The following is a 23667-nucleotide window of genomic DNA, read 5'->3' as shown; positions in this document are numbered from 1 at the left end:
AGAGGCAGTCAGACCTTTGAGTTTGAGGCCAGTCCGAGTGACATATTGTGACACAGTCTCAAAAACCTGAAACTGAAACCAAAACAAGATTTAAAAAAAGCTTTGAATTTTTAGTCTATTTAGTTTAAAACAGGTAAGTCAACTAATGGGAATTTATTTTCATATCTCTCATCTAACACAAACTAATATTAAGGAAAACAATTAAACAATCTTTTAGTATAGGTTAATTTCTAATAGAGTTACTTGGTGATAATTTCTGATTGTCTTTTTTTTAAAACACAGGGAAAGCCTGTCTCGAAAAACTAAAAACAAGGGGGGGTGGGTGTGTGCTAAAACTCTTAACATTTTATCAATTCCAGGACATTAATTTTGATCATCAGGTAACTAAAATTCTACCTAACACTACACCCTAGTTAAAAAAAAAAAAAAAGAGGGTAGTACCAACAGTGTACTAAATTTGATGCACAAGACAGGAGTATTATTTGATGCACAAGACATACCTAAATCACCTTATTGCAGCACACTGTATTTTAAGAACTTATGGAAGGTCTCATGTTGGTGGTGCACGCCTTTAGTCCTAGCACTCAGGAGACAGAGGCAGGCAGATCCCTGTGAGTTTGAGACCAGCCTGGTGTATAAGAGCTAATTCTAGGACAGCCTCCAAAGCCACAGAGAAACCCTGTCTCAAAAAATCGGGGGGGAGGGGAGGGAGGAGAATTATAGAAGAATTTGGTTCACAAGTCTAATGTTTGACTTACTTATGTCCTACCTTCAGACTATAAACTCCCCAAAAGACTACTATATTAGCTATTTAGCATTTCCAGCCTTCTAGCTTTTTGAACTGTTTTTCATGTTTATTTTTGGTCACTAATTTCACCTGCAATACATACACTTCTTTAGAGTGTAAGTAAATCTGTCAGAGAAACTTTGTTTACTTGCAAAAAGCTTGAAGTCTGAGGATTCCACTTCTCTTCTGGTCTTCCATGCCATGTGTTCAGGATGCTTAAACAAACCTGAAGGGAGAAAGACAAACAGAATTTAAAGGAGTGTTTAATAGCTAACTGACCAACTAGAAATAAAAACATGATGCTCTCAAATCAAAGTGTATCTAAGTCTGTGAAAGCATAATTCATCTTTAGGTGTGAACCAAACCCACTGGCATTACAATTTCTTCATAAGGAAAGGTTGGTGCCTATTAGATCCATACATGTGTAAGTAACATGTAATCTTTTTGTTGTTGTTGTTTATCATTGCTCAGGTCGGCCTTCAACTGTAGTAGAGGATGACCTTGAGTTTCTGATTCTCTTGCCTCCGCTACGCTAGTGCTAAGATACCAAGGATGCACCATCATACCCAGTTAATACAGTACTGGATTTGGATACGCTAACCAGGTATGCTACCAACTGAACTACATCATTAGCCCTATATAACATACATCTTAATGAAAAGTAATACTTTTCTAAAAACCAAAAGCTTCTGGTATTATTTATTTGTATGTGGGAATGCATGTGGAGGTCAGGGACAACACGAGGGGGTCAATGCTCTCCTTCTGCTATGTGGGTTCAGGCAATCAAATTTAGGTTGTTAGTGCCTTTACCCACTGAGGCCAAAGGGTGCCAGACCTTTTGAAATTAAGTTTCAGGCAGTTGTGAGGGTACCTGATGTGTGCCCTGGTCCTGGAAACTGAACAGCAAGCAGTATGGCTCTCTGTTTTTGTTTTTTGATACAAGTTTTCTCTATGTAGCTTTGGTTGTCCTAGAACTTACTCTGTAGACCAAGCTTTAGAGATGCACTTGCCTTTGCCTACCATGCTTAAAGGTGTGTGTCACCATCGTCTGGCACTGTAAGGATCTTAACCACTGAATCATCTCTTCACCCCAACTGTGAACTTTTTTTCAGTTTCATTTTAAATTTTTGTGTGCACACATACACATGTGCAAGTGTCACAGAGACCAGAGTTGTCAGACCCACGTGTAGCTGGAATTCACAGGCGGTTGCTGAGTCACCTCTAATAGGACAGGGACTTGAGGTTATTACTACACTTCTCAGTGGCAGAATACTTACTCAGAATGCATGAGGCCCTCTACCTGACCCCAAAACTACAAAAACAGTAACTTTAAAACTATATATTTGAAAAATGTGTGTGTGTGTGTGTGTGTGTGTGTGTGTGTGTGTGTGTGTGTGTGTGTGTGTAAGTCATTCAACAGAGATACTTAGAATGAATACTAAACCTTTAGGGTACTGGTGTTTCAACCCCTTATCCTCATCCACTGAACCCTACAAAGTGAACTGCTTTAGCAAATTCTTCTATATACATTACTTGGGATCTGATGTCTATCAAGAAAAGCTAGCATGCCTACTTCAACTTCTGTTCCAGAAACCCTGTTCTTTGGTTTCTCGAAGAAATAGTGCCTCTCTGCAAGATTTCTGCAAGAAATCTACAAAAACTAGTTCCACTTTTATAGTTTATCGCCTGATAATGAGGATGAAAGAGTAATATTCCATGTCAAACTGGTTGAAAATAAAAGGGTAAAGGAAGTAAGATCTTGCAGACATCTTTGATAAAAACTCTACTTTTAAAAAATTGTTATTATTTTTCTTTTTGGGATGGGGTTGGATCAAAACAGGGTTTCTCTGTCCTGGAATTCACTCTGTAGATCAGGCTTACCCTGAACTCAGAGATCCACCTGCCTCTCTTTGTAAGAATTTGCTATTCTTCCCACAAAGATGCATCTGCTTATGTGTGTGCCTGGTGCCCATGGAGGTTACATGAGGGCATCAGAGCTTCTGAGAAGTATCAGTGTTTCTAACTGATAAGTCATTTCTACAGCTCTTAGACATTTCCTCTTGTGGTATTTAAAGCAGTAATATTTGGCACAGAATTTACTATAGAATTCCATCATACTGTCCAAAGTTACATTGAAAAGTGATAATTAGTGTTAATTAATTGTAGTACTTTGCCTTTTTCAGTTTTTGAACTGATCTGCCTGTGCAAATAGAGGAAGCTAAGAATGAAGAAAACAAGAAAACCACACCAATTTCTGTTTGAATAGTGTAGCCTTAGAAACAAAAGACCTAACCATCTTACCTTGCCATCATTGTAAAGGTTGGGATTGAAGCGCACACTATGACCCCCAGTTGTTTCTAGATTTACAAGAGGAGGTGAGCTAGGATAATCTTGAGGGAAATACACATCAAACTCAAAGCAGCCATTTGCATAGGGGGTGTCCGCTGGTCCAGTTATCAGAACCTGGTGTGCACATAAACAGAGAAGCTTGTAACAATCACTTCATCACCACCTTTGACAATACTGTAAGATAGCCAGTGTGCAAGCCTGGGCTAAGAGCAGAAAAAGAAGCATAAACACAGGATGAGGAAAAGGTTTCTGATAGAATTATAGTGTTGTGGTTTTGGTGTAAACAGATTCTTACTTATCACCAAGAAAGTTTATCTGAATCTTAAACTTCTTTTAAAATGTAAAGAACTTTTTTTCTAAGAGTTTTAAGAATTACAGTCAACAACTGAACTCAAGATATAAATAGGAGTGGGGAAAAGAAGTACTGCAAGGTACAAAAAGGTCTAGAGAAAAGCAGCAGAAGAACCAGTAGTCAAGTATAACAATTATTGAGTTTCCTCTGAGTCAGTTAAGAGATGCAATGACACCTGCAGTGCAGAGCTACACTTGAGGGCCACCTGCAGTGCAGTTATGCATGGAGGTCACTGGGAGTAAATGACTTACTCTAGAGGTTCTTGGCTGGAGGTTTTACATGTAGAGCATAGTGCTCCACAGGGAAACATGAGTATGAAGCTATAGTGTTCATTATATTATGATGGCCAAACAGGCAAAGTTTATAACCTTTCTACTGAAAAATTATCCAGGAAATCAAAGAATCAAAAAACATCTCAGAGAAGTCAACAGATCAGTAATTTGAGATGTCTGTGAGCAAGATAGATTAATTAATTAACCTACTAATTAAATCATAAATGTAAAGGATTTCACTATCAAATCTTTAGTTTTCTTTCTTAATGTAATTTTCACTTAGACTTTGTGATTAGACAGACAGATCACAATGTTAAAACAGAAAAGTACAAGTTATGTTATATTGCTATGACTTTATTCATAAAAGAATTCAAATCAGACTTCTCATAAATCATAAATGAAAAAAGACCTTTTCTGGTAAGCAGTTTATAAAACAAGAGAGTGGCACCTGAGATGACTTTACCTTCTTCACACTTCAACAAAACTATGAGAGCTCAAACACATAGAGGCATCTCTTCAGGTATTTTCTCTAAGTCTTCACATGCTGTCTCATTTGCACACCCTGAACTAACATTAGAACAAAGCTCCTTTTACTTCTATCCCAAATAGCCTGCAAAATTCAGGCTATGTCTAAAGCTCTCCATGAATACTTGAGTAGCCAAGGAAGGGTGGAGACAAAGCTGTTTTATACCTTCATGATATCAAGCCGCTCCTCATCACAGCGAACAAAAACACTGGAAGACGATGACAGAGGCAGTGAAGTCGAAAGTGTTACCGCTTCCTGAGCCAAACGGCGGGCTCTGGCAGCACTGTTGGCATCATTGGCATTTTTCACCTGAGACATGTAGTGGTAATTTACTTTAAAACCCAACTTGCCATCATCATCTTCAGAAACCATTTCAAATGTATCTAAAAGAAGACAGAAGATGGAAATGAAGAAACAGTATGGAAAACAGCTGTTATGAAACAAAGAAGCATCCAATCTCTTCTTCCACCCTAATGCCTAATGGAACTGGTAGATTGCCACCCAAGGGGTGGGGGAGGGCACAGCTGAGTGCCAGAGCAGATCCCTTGATTGCAAGAGATCTTGGGTTCAAGTCTCAGCATCGCAGCAAGTGTAAGCAAAGTCCTTTCTCCGAATGCTCTGCAGACCTCTACTCATGCTTTTATTTGTGTAGGTTGCTCTAGTGCATTTCCTGGAGTAACAATGATGTGCCTATACACACAGACCTCAAGTCAAAGATGGCAAAAGCATTCATGTGCACACAGGGAGTAGCAATCAAGTCACAAATACATTTTTAAACACACACACACACACACACACACACACACACATACATACATACACGTGCAATTTTTGAGTCGCATCTTAATGTGAGATGGGTTAAATTCAAAATCGAATTCTCCCCCTGCACCAGTATAGTGGAATTACAAGTGAGTGCCCCATACCTAGCTCAAGTCTAAAAATCTCTCCTTTACCCGTGCTCACTTAACCAGCACTACTAGAAGGGTGACTATGACATCTTAGAAGATGAGAAATTTCAACTTACCAAACTGCAGTTTCTTCATGACAGCCACATATTTCTCTTCGAGAGATTTTAATACTGACAAAGGTTTGGGTTTAATAGCCACTTTCTTTGAGTATTCACCTAGTTTTTTTTCTGTAATTTAATATTTCAAGATAAATAACATAAGTATGTATTTAAAATGTTTTTATCAGCATACATGTACACGATAATGTATTCTGAGTTGGGTTTGGTGGCACACACCTTTAATCCCAGCACTGGGGAAGCAGAGGTAAGCAGATCTCTCTAAGTTCAAGGCCAACTTGGTCTACAAAATGAATTCAAGGATAGCCAGGGCTATTACACAGAGATAACCTGTCTAGAAAAACAAAACAAATAATATATTCTGATCATATTCCATCACCCTCTTGTCCTCCCATGAATCTCTTTCTACTCTTTCTGTGTGACATTAAATTGAAAAACAATCTACTTCTACATTCAGATTTTGAATACTAAATTTCTACCAAGCTTTTCACAACTATATTCCTATTTTATCACTTTGGGAAATGGATTACTTTTCTATTTCATAGACATAATAATGGGAAAACTCCCCGTTAACTTTTTTTTTTTTTTTAATGTATTTTACTTTACTTGCACTGGTGTGAAGGTGTCAGATCCCCTGTAACTGTAGTTACAAACACTTGTGAGCTGGGATGCTGGGATTGAACCTAGGTCCTCTGGAAGAGAATCCAGTGGTCTTAAACAATGAGCCATTTTCTCCAGCCCCTCATTAACTTCTTAAACAGCAGAAATGAAGCAACGAAACTCAAGGTCATTGTTTTCTTCTTATACCAACACATGTACTACATAAGTTTTCCTGGATTCTCATTCATCTGGGGAATGAGAGATGAGTTGGGACAGGGTGTCCTTATATGGCAGGGAACTTATGATCCTAAGTGCTAGGAGTACAGGTATGTGCTATTATGTGTAGCAATTCCAATTTACTACTCCCTAACATAATGATGGTTTTCAATTCCAGGACTTTCAGTGAGAAGAAAAACAATGAAACTAATATGCATGTTCTCAAGCTGGTATATTTAGTCTTAGGACATTAATTTTTATTTTACTTTAGGTGTTATATAGCCCTGGCTAGCCCAGAACTCCCTACTATCTGGCCTCAAACTCAGAGAGATCCACTTGCTTTCACCTTCCAAGTGCTGGAAGACATGTGCCATCACACCTGGCTGAGATGAATTATTTTTACAATGAGAAAATATTATTAATTAAAACCTGACAAAGGGGGGGGGAGAACCCTGACAAAGAACAAAACAGGGAAAAATAGGCAGTTCTCATTTGTTAAATAAAACAAGGTTTGTGCAAAGGGGGGTGGAGGATCACATAAGACACTACTGACCTTGATTTGCTTGCCGAAGACTAGTGGTGGCGGCATGGACAATCTCAGCGGTTCTCTGGATGTCTGGGACCAGAAGAGTAAGTCCTTCTGGTTCTTGATCAGGTGCATCTGGTTTGACTCCTGTTTTAACATTTTCCCGTTTAGATCTGGTTTTTTGTTTGTTTGTTTGTTTTTTAACATGGAAAGAAATTCAGGGGAAATTAAGTTTTAGTACTGCAAATAAAAAATAATTTCATTCAATAACAGTGATTAAAATTGCCAGAGTATGTGCTACATTTATAATACGGGATAAGTAAGAAGCCACAGATTAATACCTAGTATAACAAATAAAGTTATGGGTAGATTGTTCCCGTCTAGTTAAAAGACAAAAAATAAACATTATATAAATATCAAGGTAAGCAACCAAATGCTTGCTACACCCTTAGACGTACACTTATAAACACTTAACTATAAGTATCCAGAGGTTAAAGGAATCTCTTCCAGTCTTGTAAAATGGTAATATTAATCTTATAAAACTCTTGAATCAAAAACTTCATGGCAATTTAAAAACACTTACTCGTATTTCACTGAATATGCTAATTTCTGAGAACAAAAGAATTTAGCATTTCAGAGTAAAGAGTAGGACCATAAATGGGTCTTTTACAATGTGCACCAGCTACATACCTCTAATACCAAGTGTTATATAGAATCACTTCAAAGCATCACTTTATTACGTCTTTCCATGTCCTAAAATGACCCAACATTGCATCAAATTATCACAATTAACATGTGTCACAGAAAGGTTTCCAGCGTACAGGACAGAATGTCAGTTCAATATAAACTTCACTCAAACTACAACTAAGTATTTCTTTTTCTTCTATTGCAAATCTTAACACACATTCTTCACTTAGTAAATAACTTTATTGTTTAGATCTTCAAAATGATTTATCCTTGTTGATTCAGTAGAGGTTTCAAAATAAATAACAGATAAATAAAGATGCATGAAATCTTTAAGGCACAATCTAAACTCTACATAGCACTTATTTTTCTACATGAATACCTACCAACAAAAAGACCACTGTATTAAAATATTTCACTGAGTAGGCATGGAGCCACAGAGAATCTTTGTTGTTGTTTTGACTGTCCTGGAACTTGCTCTATAGACCAGGCTGGCCTTAAACTCAGGAGATGTGCCTGCCTCTGCCTCCCGAGGACTATGATTAAAGGTTTGTGCCTGGCTAAAAATCAGTTTTTAAAATCAGCAGAATGTTGAAGAATCTAACAAAATATGCCATCTACACACAAAAATTAACCTTACCACAAAGACAAACCTGCTCAAAAGTAACTCCTTGCTTAACTATAGGGAGACAGTAATAATAAACAAGTCACTCACGAGGTAAACAGCAGCAAATGACTACACCATTAAGTCTTGTGCTCTGTACTTGGTTCCAATGTGTCAAAACTATCAGTGTCCACAAATTAGTCTCAGTAATGGTATCTACTATCTCTCTCACTTAACTGAAAAGGCACAATGTGTCATTGGATCATTGTCCTTATCTTCCCTCAGAAGTAAGAAGTCACAGAAAACAAATGGCTAGTTTCATTTGCCATCCAGAAACAACTCAGCATGTGTTGGTACTATATACCATTTCAGCATCAACCTCAATGTATGTATGTGTATATTAACACGTTTGTGTTTACCTACAAGCAGAGAATAGGCAATGTTTTAAAGCTGAAATATCAGATACTTTCACTTCTAGAGTCAACTAAGACATGGTGTCTTTTGTAATTCTGAAACAAAATTTAGCCTACAGCTTAATAGTGAGACTGGCCACTTCTTAATGAAGAAATGACTCTTATAGAAAAGCTCAACCAGTCTGCCAATTGTATGTATCTAAAGTTATACCCAACTTCAAATGCTAATGATCAAGAATACTACAAAAGTTCTTTACAATAATCACTCTTGCAGGGATATTCCCTTCTCAATTTATAAGTGTCATTAAGGTTAGAAAATAGTGAACTACTAGGACATTGGATTATAAGGAATCAAGATGTTAATTGAAAAAGCATTTATGTTTGTAGTGAAAAAAAAAATTATATGATACTCCAAGTAGCTAATCTATTGTATTCTTAGAAAAGATTTAAGCTAATGCATCTCACCAAAGAAAGAAGATATGAGAGTTAAGTTCTTTTGATTTTTTTTTCCAGAAATGTATTTTTGTTTTGAGGAAACAAAGCCTTCAATGTGGAGAGTTAACTGCATCAATGCAGTTAAGTACTTTATTGTACTGATCAGCCTGACATAAAGGTTATACTGGGAAACCACTCCTTTTTCATTTGTACTCCTGAGTATGGATGCTGATTTCTTAACTGCACTTTTTAAAGGAATATTACTGACAGGCTATTATAAAAGTATTAGCATGATAGTAAGTTTTAGGTTTTCTTTTTAAACCAAAATTAAGTTTTTAAGCAATTTAAGAATCCAGAAATTTAAGAAAATTTGCACAAAGTTCATAAAAAAAAAAAACAATTATATCACATTGAAGATAATAGAATCACAAAGCAGGTGTATTTTAGACTTTTACACAGGCTATCAAATAATTTTTACTTGGAGAGTTGCTTTGTCAAAAACTTAACAGAAAAAAGGAATGACTCCAAATGGTGATGGGTTTTCACATAGAGGATAGATTAGCACTGCCTGCCTATCAGCAACTGGAGCCACTCAATGTCTGACAGAAGTCCTCATCTACAAAAGCTGAAGGTCACTGTCAACCCATATGTAGGCCCAGCTCAGGAAAAAAGGCCATACCTTAGCTCACATCCTGAAGTCTGTGTGAAAAGCTATTTGGGTTCAAGGCACCTAGCTGGAAGTAGGCCTCTGAGACTGACAATGGATCCAACATGGTAAGAGCAATCAGCGACGGCCGCTACCATGGCATCCGTTGCTCTGTGCATACGTTGAATCTGGCTGTGATCACTGCCCTGAAGAAATACGAGGAAGCAACTGAGGTTTCTACCATTACAATTAAACATTTTCTTCTATGCTGTGATTTCCAACTGAACAGCTAATAAGTGAAGTTTGGTTCCATAGATAAAATGTGATCTAGGATGTGAGCAAACTGGGCAAATCTGTCTCAAAAGATTTAAATAGGAACAAAACCAAAAACTTCCTGGGGCCAGTCAGATGACTTGGTTGGTAAAGGCTCCTGGCTTGGGCCTGAAAGCTTGAGTTGCACAGTGGGGATTCACACAGTGGAAGAACTGACTCCCTGCAGCAAATCATCCTGACTGTCTGTCATATGTTTACCATAGCGAGTGCACACACCCACAACAAACACAATAAAACAAAAATGTTATCTATTTAAAAAAAAAAAAAAAAACTCCAGGCCTCAACTATTATATTAATGGTCTCTACTAACACTACTGCCAAACTTCAGATATTACTCTATTATATCAGAATTATGTGGCTTTGTAATTCAGAAATGGAACATACTTCAAGCAGCTATTTTCTTGGTAATCAAAAGGGAACCCTCCCCTTTGGTACCCTAGAGTCTTATTTCTAAAGCTGAAAGTACCACAGAGTAAAATAAGCACTTCAAGCCCAGCCATGTGAAGGAGCTGCCTGAAAGGCACAGATGCAGGACTACTGGAAACTAGCACCTACAATTACCCATGAAACAGTAACTACACTTACTTATTCGGAAAGCCCTCTGCCAAGAATTATAGTTTAAAGCAAATTAAGATCAAAAGCAACATTTTTTTTTTTTTGTAAATAAGATGTCCTTTTGAAAAACTAACTATAGATAACTATTTACTTTCAGTATCTCCAGGAAGCATTAGTGATTGGTGAAACATGCCCACAAGAGAGTCAAGGACTTTTGTGAGACATGGCCCATGATGAATTTAAAGCATAGGTTTTAACAATACTTCATTTTTGTTTGACTTAAAACTTAAAACTTAAAGTGCCAGCTTAATTTTTAATGACTTAAAATGAGGGGGTGGGGTGAGCAGACAAGCATTCGTGCCTTGAGAAGAATAAATGAGCACCACTGGGAAGCACTTAAAACACAGACACAAGGAGCCCTTTTAGCTCCAATATATTAGGTCCTGAACATCATCAGATAAAGTATAGGCACTGGGTGTGTGCCACAAATACATTATCACCAGTTTACCAAGGGACAACCCAACTTAACCAAAAAGAAATAATGGGGTTGGGATTTAGCTCAGTGGAAGCAAGGGCTCTGGGTTCAGTCCTCAGCTTGGGGGGTTGGGGGAATGAGAAATAAGCACCAGTTTAAGTGTTTATAACACTAACTAAAAAGGCTAACAGAGCCAGGGAGTTCCAGGCCAGTGAGACTTACACAGTTTAAAAAAAAAAAAAAAAAAGTTGATAGATAACTGAGCCTGCAGTCCTTTTAACAGGAATACTTAAAGATGTGGCTTTGCCAAATGCTTTTGGAGTAAGCAATCAGGATTCCATGTTGTATGCATAGGAAGCTGGCTGAAGTACAAGAAGAAACTAGGGCAGTTTTCTCAATAGAAACCAAAGTAGGAGGAAGGGAAAGGAAAAGTTTTGGTCCAACATTTAAAAAGTCAGGGTTAGGGGAGCTTAAAATAAGAGAATGTTTTTTTGTTTGTTTTTTGTTTTTTTCCTTCCCAGAAAATAGGTCAATTCAATTTCAGTTTTTTAAAAAAAAGGAAATGTGGTATCTTTCTACGCCCCCCAACACACACACACACACACACACACACACACACACACACACACACACACACACACACACACACACACAGTTTCTTTGTGTAGCCTTGGCTGTTGTCCTGGAACTAAAAACAAAACTGGCCTCAAACTCAAGAGTTCCACTTGCCTCTGCCTCCCCAGTGCTGGGATTCAAGGCCTGTGCCACCAGCACCGGGTATTTTCAACATTTTATTTGAGTGTGATGGGTTTTTCACTATAACCCTGTGAAATTGCTAAGAAAAGTTTTACATTCAGACCACCTTACACATGTGTTCTGCTCTTATAGCAATTAAGCCTAATTCTGATTAGCAGCAAGTATGTCTCTCAAATTTTTGGTGAAACCATGTAATACTGAATTAATTATAGAACATGATTATTTGGCTACGGTCCAATAGGTAATCTTTGCACAGAGATAAAACAATCACTATTCCTGTCTCTGAAAATGTGAAAGGGAAACCAAAAGGCCATCGCTACTTTAACTCTGTTGTGAAATTGCACAAGTTGTAGTGACAAAAGGAAATGAATCTCATCAGGGCTACTGTGTAGAAAACAAAGGAGTCCAAAGTATCTTCACAGCATAAACATTTTGTAGGTAACAGAATGAATATTCACACTAGACAATTACATTTTCATTCAAGTGGAATATATATATATATATATATACATATATATATATATATATATCACAATGACTAGATTATCCGCACTCCAAATCCTTTTATTAAAGGAAGAGAGTATCTTCTTTTGGAGAAGTGGTGGAATCCATCACTATGTTGCTAATACTGTCCTTGAACTTGCAAACCTCCAGACTCTGCCTCCCAAGTAGCTAGGAGAAATGTGCCATAATATCTGGCTCTTTAAAATTTTTAGATTTTTATTTATGTGTGAGTTTTGCCTACATGTATGAGCCTGGTACCCAAAGAGGCTAGCCAGAGAAGAGTGTCAAATCCCCTGGAACTAGAGGTACCAATGGCTATGAGTCAACGTGTGTGTTGGGAATCTTGGCTCTGTAAGAGCAATAATGTTCTTAACAACTGGGCTATCTCTCCAGCCCCTAAATATTAAGTCTTAAAAAATACGGTTTGGTACACTACTAATTATAAGATATAACTAGAATGCATATTAATTGAAATATATTGCCTTTTAATGCCCTATCATAGTTCTAATTTATAAATTCTTCAGGGAATAAAAATGATTGGATATTACAGAAACTATCTGAAAAACTGTAAAAAGCTGTGTTATTTCAAGTGCTTCCAAAGATTAACAATACAATAGGGCTTTTTTTAATGATTTTTATTTTATTTACTGTGTATATTTGTGTGTATTATGTAAATATGAGTGAAGTCACAGGCATAGGACTGCTCACTGGCTTGGGAAATGTTTTATATATTAACTCTTGGATTACTCTACAGATCTTATAAAAAATTTTAGTGGTACAAATAATCTTAAATCCATTGCTTTCATTTAATTATTTTTCTACAACATAAATACCTGGTCCAAAACACAGAGTACCCTACCACCACCACTTTATTCGTTTTTGTTTGTTTGCTTTTGGTTTTTTGAGACAGGGTTTCTCTGTATTGTTTTAGAGCCTGTCCTGGACCAGGCTGGCCACGAACTCACAGAGATCTGCCTGCCTCTGCCTCCTGAGTGCTGTGATTAAAGGCGTGCGGCACCAACGCCAGGCCCACTACCATTTTAAACGGGTATGATAACAAACATAGCAGGTCTTTGTAAACTAAGCTTAATATAGTGAATATATGATTGCAGTATCATGAGGGCACAATTTTGATTGTAGCACTCCAAGTCACAATTTATATGGCTCTTTATTCTTAATTTGTAAAAGGTGGCAAGCTGAATTCCAAAGAGTCCCTGACAGCTCTAACAATCTCTAAGTAACAGAAACAAGCTACTTATCTGTGATGTGCTTAAAAATGTGTTATAAATTAAAAGCAATAGACTCAAATTTAATATTACAACAATTTGAGATACAGCACAACCTGTTATTTTGTACATAGATTTTGTTTTGAGGCCAGTGCCCTTAGGATTGAGCCATCCTCCTCCAGACTCTATTTTGTCCAAGATAAAAGAAAATTAATGTAATCCAAGTTTACCACTGAGGTAGAAACACTGTCAATTTTTTTTTAATTTCTTTTATATGTATGGGTGCTTTGGTTGCATGTGTATCTGTGCACCATGTGCATTCCTGGTGCCAAAGGAAGCCAGATTTAACTGAAGTTGCAGACAGTGAGCTACCATGTGGGTGCTGGGAACTGAACCTGGGTCCTATTGAAGAGCAGCCAGTGTTCTCAACCACTGAGCCATCTCTCTAGTCCAATATCTAAGTTTAATCAGTTAGTGTAGTAAGCTATGGTTTCAATTTAATCAGTCATTGAGGAACCAGTTACAGCTCAAACCTAGTCATTATACAAGTCTGAAAATAAATGATCAAAGAATGATTTGGTGTTGTGGTACATGTATAAATATAGAAGTATCTAGGCTGGGTCACTTAACTCACCTTCATTTGTACTATTTTGCTAGTAATATTGATTTAAGCTCTCACAGTTTCAGTCTATATCAAGTCTGCTAGATACCTATATCTGTCTGCTAGATTAAAAAAAAATAACATAAATCTGTGATTTATTTAAATTTTGTTTTTGAAAACAGTCTCACTCTATAGTCCTACCCAGCCCAAAACTTTTATGATAAATGCTAAGATTACATATATGTACCACCATACCCATCTTTAAGTAATTTTAAAACTGTAAATCCTATGTGAGAAGTTAAGGCTGATCCAAGCATGACCTTTAATCTCAAGGTCAGTCTGGTTTACATGGCAAGTTCCAGTGGGTCAGAGTGACATAGTAAGACCTTGCCTTTAAGGCTGTACCAGTAGTTACCATGTTGCATTATGTGATAAATGCAATGTTATAATAGAACTCAACCCAGTCATGAAGCCTGGCTTTTGCCCAAGAAACTAACAAGCATGGGGATGAAGCAGACATGTTACACTAACCAAAATTAATTTAAACTGGCAAGGGAGAAAAAGGAAAGCACCAATAACAGTTACAGAAATCCACATTCATGAAATTCTGGTTCTGATTCCTTATGACTGATGTCATAAGGCCCTGGACTTGTGCAGCAATAAACATGTAATTTCAGGTTTTGTTTCTGATAGCTTTCACTTTTTGGGAGAGCTGCCTGTAATGATACACTGTTTATGATTTAATAAAGTTTGCCTTGGGATCAGAATGTAAAGCTAGCCATACTAGTTAGCCACAGATGCCAGGCAGTGGTGGCACACATCTTTAATCCCAGGACTAAGGAGACAGAGGCAGGTGGATCTCTGTGAGTCTAAGACCACCCTGGGCTACATGAGAGTGAATCAATCTAAAAGAGTAACAGAGCTCACACCTTTCTTTGTTTTTTGAAACAGGGTTTCTCTATGGTTTTGGAGACTGTCCTGGAACCAGCTCTTATAGACCAGCCTGGTCTTGAACTCACAGAGATCCACCTGCCTCTGCCTCCTAAATGCTTGGACTATAGGCGTGTGTCACAACCATCGGCCAGAACTCACACCTTTAATCCCAGCACTAGAGATTCCAGTCACAGGGAAGACAAGATATCCATTTCAGCCTTGGTAGAGGTAAAAGTTACTAGCTGGCTGCTTTGTTTTTCTGATCTTCAGCTTGAATCCCAATATCTATCTCTGGGTTTTTAATTATTCATGCTATACTTGCCCTTATTTCACTACTTAAACTGAAGAAGAAAAAAAGGAGGAGGAGGAAGAAGGAGGAAGGAGGAGGAGGAAGAAGGAAGGAAGAAGAAAGGAGGAGGAGGAGAAGAAGAAGAAACCTGTACAAAGAATTTTGAAAGTTGGAATAGATATTTTAAATGTACTGCTTCGGTACAGCACCCCCACCCTCTCCCCACACACCTGGAGAATATAACCATGGCCCAGGTGTATTACAGAAATAGCTAGGTCTAAAGTGATAGTAACAAAGTTATTGGCACTCCCCACAGAATGAGGGATGGTGAAGAGACGCACAGGATCCTTGTCTAGGAATCCAGCAATTATTCCCTCTGGTTCCCCAGGCCCTCAATTCTAAGACATCCTAGGAGATGCCAGAGTAAATAGGTAACTTAAGTAAAGGTAACTTAAAGGGGGATTCTGTAATTTAGTTTCTAGAAGGTATTCATCAAATCACAGGGTGAAACTCTGTTTTGGTATCACCCTCCCTCCTGTAAATAGTCCAACAGTCCCTCACCCATGCTCTGGAAGTAAACTCACTCATTCTCCACAGAAAGATCCTTTCTCAAGTGGAGAAGAAAAGTTAAAATGGCTACTTTCTGACTCTGGCAGAAAAAGAGCAGCAAATAACCTTTTAAGTGTCATTCTGTGTTAGAATGGGCAAGAATATGGTGGTAAAGGAGATAGAAGATAAGGAAGAAGGGGAAGGGAACCAAGAAAAGGGGGCAGAAATATCTGCCCCAGAGGACAAAGAATTGCCTCTGGATAGACAGGAAACAGACATGGCACATAAGCAAATGTCAGTTTATAAATGGAAAGGGGGAAACCTGGTAATAGGATGAGGTGTTTAATTTTAATTGGGCATGATAATTAGGTGAACCAAGGGGGGCTTCTGATTGCTGGACCTTGGTAGTCAGCCTCAGGAGGATGAAATTGCTAAATAAGGGAACAAACCTTGGGGACTAGCTTTAGGAATGTAATCTTAACAGTTTTTAGCAAGGCAAAGGGAATGGGGAAAAGGGGCAGAGGGAGCCACATGTTCTAGTGGGCTAGTGTCCCTTCATTGTGTCATTTTAAAAGTCAAGCCATGTCATACAACTCTTAAAGTACTGAATAGAAGCACAAAACAACTCTTAAATTGTAGCTGCATTTAAAAAAAGAAGTCAAGGATTGTATCATTAACTTTTTCTCCAATTAAGCATTTGTAAATGTTTTTACATTCTACAGGAGAGAGAAAGCTTAATTATATTAAATCAGTGTGTTCCAAAGGGGAGAGAAAGACTGAGTGGTTCTGGGTGTGGTGGCACTCAAGAGTCAGAGGCCAAGAGGGTTTCTTCCTCAGGTCTACAAAGTGAGTTCTAGACCCAGTCTCAACAAAACAAAGCAAGGCTATGTATAGTGGTTAAGTCATATATTAAATTAACTACAGAGAGAAAACTCCACTACAGGAAAAAATTTAGTAAAGCCTGAGCTAATTTTTAGTTTCCTAATCTTCCCATTTAAAATACTGAGCAATAGCATCACAGACTACTACTTCTATTCATTTCCATTTTATTTTCACTTTTCCCACTTCCATGTAACATGTGTTATTGTACTTCAGCATTCCCTTCCCTTCCTCAGCCCTCAGCTCCTCTTTTCTCTAGTCCTGTTGTACAACAGTTTTCTCTGAAATTCAAATATTTCATCCCACAAGAAAGCTCCTTAATCAGGAAGGTAAACATGAAATTCAAATATTTCATCCCACAAGAAAGCTCCTTAAACAGGAAGGTAAACAACTCGAGAAGAGTTGTAGAAGTCCCTAAAACTGGCCAGATTCACTACCCCCCCCCCCCCCCCCCCGCCAGAGTAAGTAGTAAATGCTGAGAGTCCGCCTCAGGGGAGAGGGCCTGAGCTGCAAATAAGACTCACAAGCCAAACTGAAAAGACTCTGAGACCAGACCAGCTGTCTGGAAGAGGATTAGAACAACTGAGGCACATGGAAGTGGCACTCTCCAACCTGTTGAGCTACTACTCTCTGCTGTGAAATGTGTTCTGGGTTTCCCGGCTTTTGTTAGCTGTCATCTATGCTGGGAAGCTGTCTTGAGTCATTTCTGCTCCTGTAAATAACCCCTCACCCATACTTCTCTAAGTAACCTCAATAAAATCATGGCTCAGTAAGCTGGACTTTCATGGTATCTGTATTTTGGTCTGCTGTGGACTCCTATCTGGGGTGAGAAGTAATGCATGTTGCATCTCCCCAGCAGTTTTGTCATATTACAGCTCTCTTACCTTGTTTCATAGATTACACCCATCTTATATACATACAAACATTAAATACTAAAATCCACAAGAAGGAAATCACAGAAATTTTGTCTTTCTAAGTCTGATCACTTTCCCAAATCCATCCATTTTCCTGAAAATTTCACATTTTTACTTCTCTTTAGAGCTGAATTGAATTCATGTGTGTGTATGTATGTGTGTGTGTAGGTGTATATATATATGTATATATATATATATATATATATACATATATATATACACATTTTCACTATCAATTCATTTGGTTGACTCAATTTCCATGCTTTTATGAATTATAAAGCAATACACAGATATGAGCAAGAATCTCTGAGGGACTGATTAGATAGAGTCCTTAAGGTATAAGCAGTGGAGTAGCACAGTTGGGTCATATGGTAGTAGACAAGGGTTCTTCTGTCTCCATATCTTCACTACAATTTGTTGCCATTTGTCTTCTTCTTTTCTTTTTCTTTTTTTAAAGATGGGATTTTTCTGCGTAGCCATGCCATCCTGGAACTCAATCTGTAGACCAGGCTGACCTTGAACTCAGAGATCCCCTTACCTCTGCCACCCAGGTGCTGGGATTAAAGGCCTGTGTAACTTCTTCCTGGCTTGCCATTTGTTTTAACACTGATTGAACTGAAGAAGGGGTAATCTAAAAAATTATTTGCATTTCTGATAGCTAACCATGCTGAACTCTTTTAAATACTTATTGACCACTTGTGGTTTTTTCACTTTTTAATAACAGAAAATATGCCAGGGATACCAAGCATTACAGATAGGATGAAGGTTTAACTGAAATTTCTGGAAATTTTTAGTGATCAAACTTATACAACTCACAAACATAGGATAGATGATAAAATATATTCTTTAAATTTGCCAAATGTTAGTGGACTAAATATTGTTAACTATAGTTCTCCTTTGACAACTGTCTTGTTATATATAATTTTACTATGTTAAAGTTAAAACCTTATTTAAACAAAAGAGAGGAATGATGGGGGATGTCCTTCTGTATATATGTTTCTCTATTAATTGATGAATAATAAAGCACTGATTTTTTTCCAGGCAGGAAGTACAGGTGGGGCTATCAGAGGAGGAGAATGCTACGACGAAAAAGGGCAGAGAGGCCTCCAGGAAATGCCAGGCTGCCAAAGGAGCAACATGCCAGATTACAGGTAAACCACAGCCTTGTGACAATACATAAATAGAAATGGGTTAATAATTAAGACAAAGCTAGACAATAAGAAGCCTGAGCCATCGGCCAAACACTTTATACTTAATATACATCTTTGTGTGTTTATTTGGGGCAAAGCAGCTGTGGAACCAGGAGGGACAGAAAACTCCAGCTACAGTTAATACTTTAGGCTCTGCAGAAGAACTAGATTCATTTCCCAGCATCCATATGGGAGTTAACAGTCACCTATTAACTGTGGTTTCAGGAAATCTGACACCATCTTCTGACATTTTGTATGAACTACACACATGTAGCAAACACATAAAATAAAATGAATCTTGGCGGGTGTTGGTGGTACATGCCTTTAGTCCCAGCACTAGGGAAGCAGAACTTTGAGTTCCCGGCCAGCCTGGTTTACAGAGCTAGTTCCAGGACAGGCTTCAAAGCAATACAGAGAAGTCCTGTCTCAAAAAAAAAAAAAAAAAAACCTAAATAAATAAAATTAATCTGTTCAAAGAAGAGACTAATTATGCTTCTTTGAAAATACAGGTTAACACATTTCTAGAAGAAACTATTTTATTCAGGATAGTTCATTTTAATACTAATCTTCCATTTATGGCAAATTGCATTGTTTCTGACATGTTTCCTCTTTGAATGTGAAAATTTCCTAAAAATGCTACTGGATTTAGACAGAGACTCTAAGTGACAGCATGGGTGCTCAAGATCTAACTGCTTTCTCACCTGCCAGAAGCTCTGGAGTCTGACAAAGAACTTCTTTTCCACTAAGGAAACTGACCTTTAGTTTTCCATAACCAAAACTATCTAACTCATGACTAGGTCTGTAAAATTTCATATTTTGCACACAGGGGGGGAAAGGTGTTGTTTTGCTTTTTTTCTTTCTTTTAATTTATTAGCTGCTGCACAAGTTTCCTACATTTTCAGCCTCAACTTGAATGCATGTTCCAGTGTGTACATACTCTCTTTTTCATTCTTGTCTCCTGTGTACTCACAGACCTTAATACAATGTCTCAAATGATTGGACTTCATCAAGCCTAGAGCTGATAGATTTCTGCCAAGCAGTAGGATCCATTTCATAGATCTTCAACCTGGGATCATTAGTTTACACGACATTTTTCATGCTACTGAGGAGGATCCCTAGAAAACTTGAAGTCTAAATTTCATTACTTCTCCCCCACCCCACAAGACAGGATTTCTCTGTGTAGTAGTTCTGGTTCTCTTGGAACCACACTATAGATCAGACTGGCCTCGAACTCACAGAGGTCCACCTGCCTTACCTCCCTGAGTGCTGAGATTAAAGGCATGTGCCACCACTGCACATCACTGCATTTTATTAAATTAAAAAAAAAGAAACTTTTTATATTTATTTTACATGTTTCTGTTTATTGAATTACATGCACAGCATACATTCCTGTGTAGGTATGAAGAAGGCATCCAATTCCCTAGATCTAGAATTACATGCTTTTGTGAGCCTCCATGTAGGTGATAAGAACTGAATCTGGGTCCTCTGCAAGAATATCAAATACTCTTAGGTGTTGAGCCATCTCTCCAACCCCATGATTACTGTTTTGTTTTGTTTTGTTTTTAGAGACCGGGTTTCTCTGTGTAGCCCTGGTTGTCCTAGAACATGCTACACAGACTACCAGCTCCCTTTTTAACCAAATGTCTTGAATAGAAAAACGTATTTCTACCTAGGAACTAACTTTATATCAAGTCCATAATCTATCAGCAAGAATGCAACTAAACACCAAATTTCTCAGTCATAATTCTCAGGATACAACTACTGAGATAAAAAGTTCTTTCTTGGCCTTATTCACCTCCCATTCTAGCCATTTAACTACATTCACCTATCTAAAGCACAAATCACATTAGATCAGACTAGATCACTAATGAAATGTTTTATTACATTTTATTTGAAAGGGCATACATGTACATATGTAGAGAACTGAGGACAACCTTCATCAGTTGGTTCTACCTTTCCACCATGTGGGTTATCCTAAGGATCAAATTCAGGTCAGCAGATTTATCATTAAGTGCCTTTACTTCCTGGAGTCAACTTGCCAGCCCTCATCACCACTTTTAAAGATAAGTAATCTGTGACTCTTCAGAACCAACCCAGAATTCAGAACCAATTTCTTTCTAGTTTTATTTCCCATATACAGTTAATGGCACACCAAACTTCCTTAGGTTCCTTGCATATGAAATTATTTCTTTCAGTGATAACATTTTTTTATATAGTCTAGAACACAAACAATCTCTAGTCTTCACTTAGCAAATCCCAACGTTTTTGGTTTTTTTTTTTTTTTTTTTTTGAAGATGTGTAGTTATGACGTTGAACCTTGCACATGTAGGTAACTACCACCTTCAAACCAGAAATTTTCAGGCTGACGACAATTTCTTTTAAGATGATTAAGGTTATAATGAACTCAGGAGGGGGAGCTTTTTTTTTGGGGGGGGGGCTTGGTAAAAAGACAAATTTAAAAAAAAAGGCAGTGTTTTAAGTCTTAATATACTAAAAAAAAAAAAAAAAGGATGGATTTTTTAGTGTGAAACTGAACTTTTACCAAATCTTGAATGGGAAGTCGAAATGGAGCAACACTAGAGGCCTTGACTGCCTTCTCTAATGTGACAACCCCCACGTCTACCCCCAACAGGAACCACTGGGATCCCAACCAAGCAACATTCACTTCACAACTCTTAACAAAAAACACCGCAGCAAAGGGGGTTACTAAGAACAGTCACTACATAGGTCTATAAGGATATAAAATAACAAATGAAACCAGCTCTGTGGACAGTTTCTATGGCTTCACATGTGTGCTTTGTTATAGGAGTCTTAAATCTGAAATATGATGTGTTTTCTAGTTGAATCACTTTTCCAGATAATTAACTGAAGAACAAATTCAGTTATTCTATATCTAAAATTAACTTTCCCTAGTAAAATAATACTTTTTTCAGAGAAGCCAAACATCCATTTGAAAAAATTCATAACATTTGTTGTATGGACAGGATTTTAAAAAGCAAAAATAAAGAAAGGGGTATCTGCCATTCATTGCAAAAAAATTTATTCCTAAATATCTTAGAATTTCTTGTCATAGATCCTTTACAGGATCTACCAGGGTTATTATAGAATAAGAATATACACAGTTTAAGGAAAGATATTTTTAAACAATATTTTGAACCCAAAGAGATCAGCCTGCTTCTGCATCCTTGAGTCCTGGGATTAAAAGCGTGCAGCACCACCTAGCCCAGAGTATATATTTTTACTGTTTAGTTATAAGCAAATATAGTTATCCCAAACACAAAGTAAGGCAGAGAAATGCAAGGCAGATGTCCACCTTGGTATGTAACAGACAGGCAAGAGACAAATTACAGTACAAGGACAAGATGCTCAATTAAGGACACCACTTTAACTGGACCATTTGATGTTTGAGTTCAATAGTGGCAACATACTACTTTAACAGAATTACATGGCTTCCAAGACCCCAATCAGAAAGACTGGAAACAGAAGGGAGGATAGATCAGGACCAAACACAATATTATTTTCTTCTATACAACAGAAAGGTATCAATGAAAATAGGCCTTTCCTAATAACAGAGTAGCGAGAACCCTCTTTAACAAAAAATCAGAAACAAAAAAGGTCTCTCTTTATTAACCAGGTTTGCTTCAAGTCATCTTTCCACTTGACCTCCTGAGTAGCTACAGACACATGTGCCCACCCTGATGGAAACTATAGTTTTTTGTGTATTTACCAAGTAGCGCATCTCTTAATTTCTTCCTGTGTGTGATCCCTGGCCAACTGGCAGAGAGTTAGTAAACGGGGCCAAAACAGAACTATCCTTTTGGCGACTAATTCAGTGGCAGTATTTAAATCTATTAACATCTAAATTGTAGATCCATACAAAACAACAGAGCACAAAGGAAATACAGCACAAAGATGAGAAAGAACATTCATTGACTTAGAAGTCTACTGACACACACAAAAGCTTGATATAAACACCTTTAAAACCATCTTTAAAAGCCACCCTTAAGGAAAACTGACTCTGTGGAAAGAATGATGTTTTAGGTTATACATTTTTTTCATAACAGAACTCATCATCTTCACGGATAAACTCTAACAAAAGGAAGTGTCATTGTTCCATAAGCAATTAGCTTCACTGCAACTCCAATAAATAGTGACTGATCTTCTAACTTCTAAGAAAGGTATGACATAAATTATAACATGTATCCAAATGACAGAAGTAATGTACGTACACACATACTGGACATTAAGATTCTACCTGTATAGGTTTATATAAATTTGAAAACTGATGTATGAAGCTGTTGTAACTAAATAACCCAAATACCCACCAATAGCTAGGCAAAGTAAAACATCTTCAATATGGAATCAGAAATAAGAACAATGCCATTGGAGTGTATTCATTGAAACTTAAAGGTGTCTCCGACATGAATGCTGAGGGAAATTAACATCCTTTGCACAATGGACACACTGTGGAATATTTGGTAAAAACTCATCACCTAAACCTATAATATCATTCAAGGGAAATATCTAATAAGCTATTTTGATGAAGGGGCATAGATTTAAGATAGGAATGGATATGTTTTCTTTATGTTGATATATTGCTTGTGTGTATGTATGTATAAATAGTAAGTGTCGATAAATAGAAAAGCTAAAAACCATCTACAGAATTATTTCTAAAATATTGTAAAAGCAAGTTCAAGAGAAACAAACATGGTACCGTACCTTAAGCGGTTGGTGTAGGTATCAACACAGGTCTTCATCTTGGCCAATAGTGTACCAACAGAAGTCTGACATTCTGACTGTTCTTCTTCTTCTTCACCATTCTCTGTAGAAAGAGGCAACAACAGCGGCACCATAGATGTACAAGAAGCAATGGCCCGGAGCAGTTCTAGCAGAGCCCGGTATAGTGGCACGTGTCTTGCCATGTCCAGAACTAGGGGAGAGAAGGGAGAAAGCATACAGTGAGAACACAAGGCATATAAACAGCATCAACAGCAATACTGTGCTGACCTGATCATAAGGGTAACAGTTG

At 37.5% G+C, this 23667-nt stretch overlaps 1 protein-coding gene across 4 annotated transcripts in view; it reads right to left on the bottom strand.

Annotated features, from left to right (window-relative positions):
* The window catches only part of Birc6 (baculoviral IAP repeat containing 6), a 165297-nt gene that overhangs the window by 11277 nt on the left and 130353 nt on the right, over nt 1-23667 (bottom strand). For all 4 annotated transcript variants that reach the window (XM_051181863.1, XM_051181864.1, XM_051181865.1 and 1 more), the window contains exons 65-70: nt 23358-23568; nt 6680-6825; nt 5311-5421; nt 4452-4669; nt 3089-3250; nt 936-1013 (exon numbers count right to left, since the gene is read on the bottom strand). In XM_051181863.1, coding sequence (XP_051037820.1) covers nt 936-1013; nt 3089-3250; nt 4452-4669; nt 5311-5421; nt 6680-6825; nt 23358-23568 — 926 coding nt within the window. The remainder of the gene's footprint in view (nt 1-935; nt 1014-3088; nt 3251-4451; nt 4670-5310; nt 5422-6679; nt 6826-23357; nt 23569-23667) is intronic.

The sequence above is a fragment of the Phodopus roborovskii genome, unplaced genomic scaffold (genome assembly GCF_943737965.1).
Source record: "Phodopus roborovskii unplaced genomic scaffold, PHOROB, whole genome shotgun sequence".
Taxonomy (NCBI): domain Eukaryota; kingdom Metazoa; phylum Chordata; class Mammalia; order Rodentia; family Cricetidae; genus Phodopus; species Phodopus roborovskii.
Note: the sequence above shows the minus strand (reverse complement) of the source record. Positions and strands in the feature narration are given on the sequence as shown.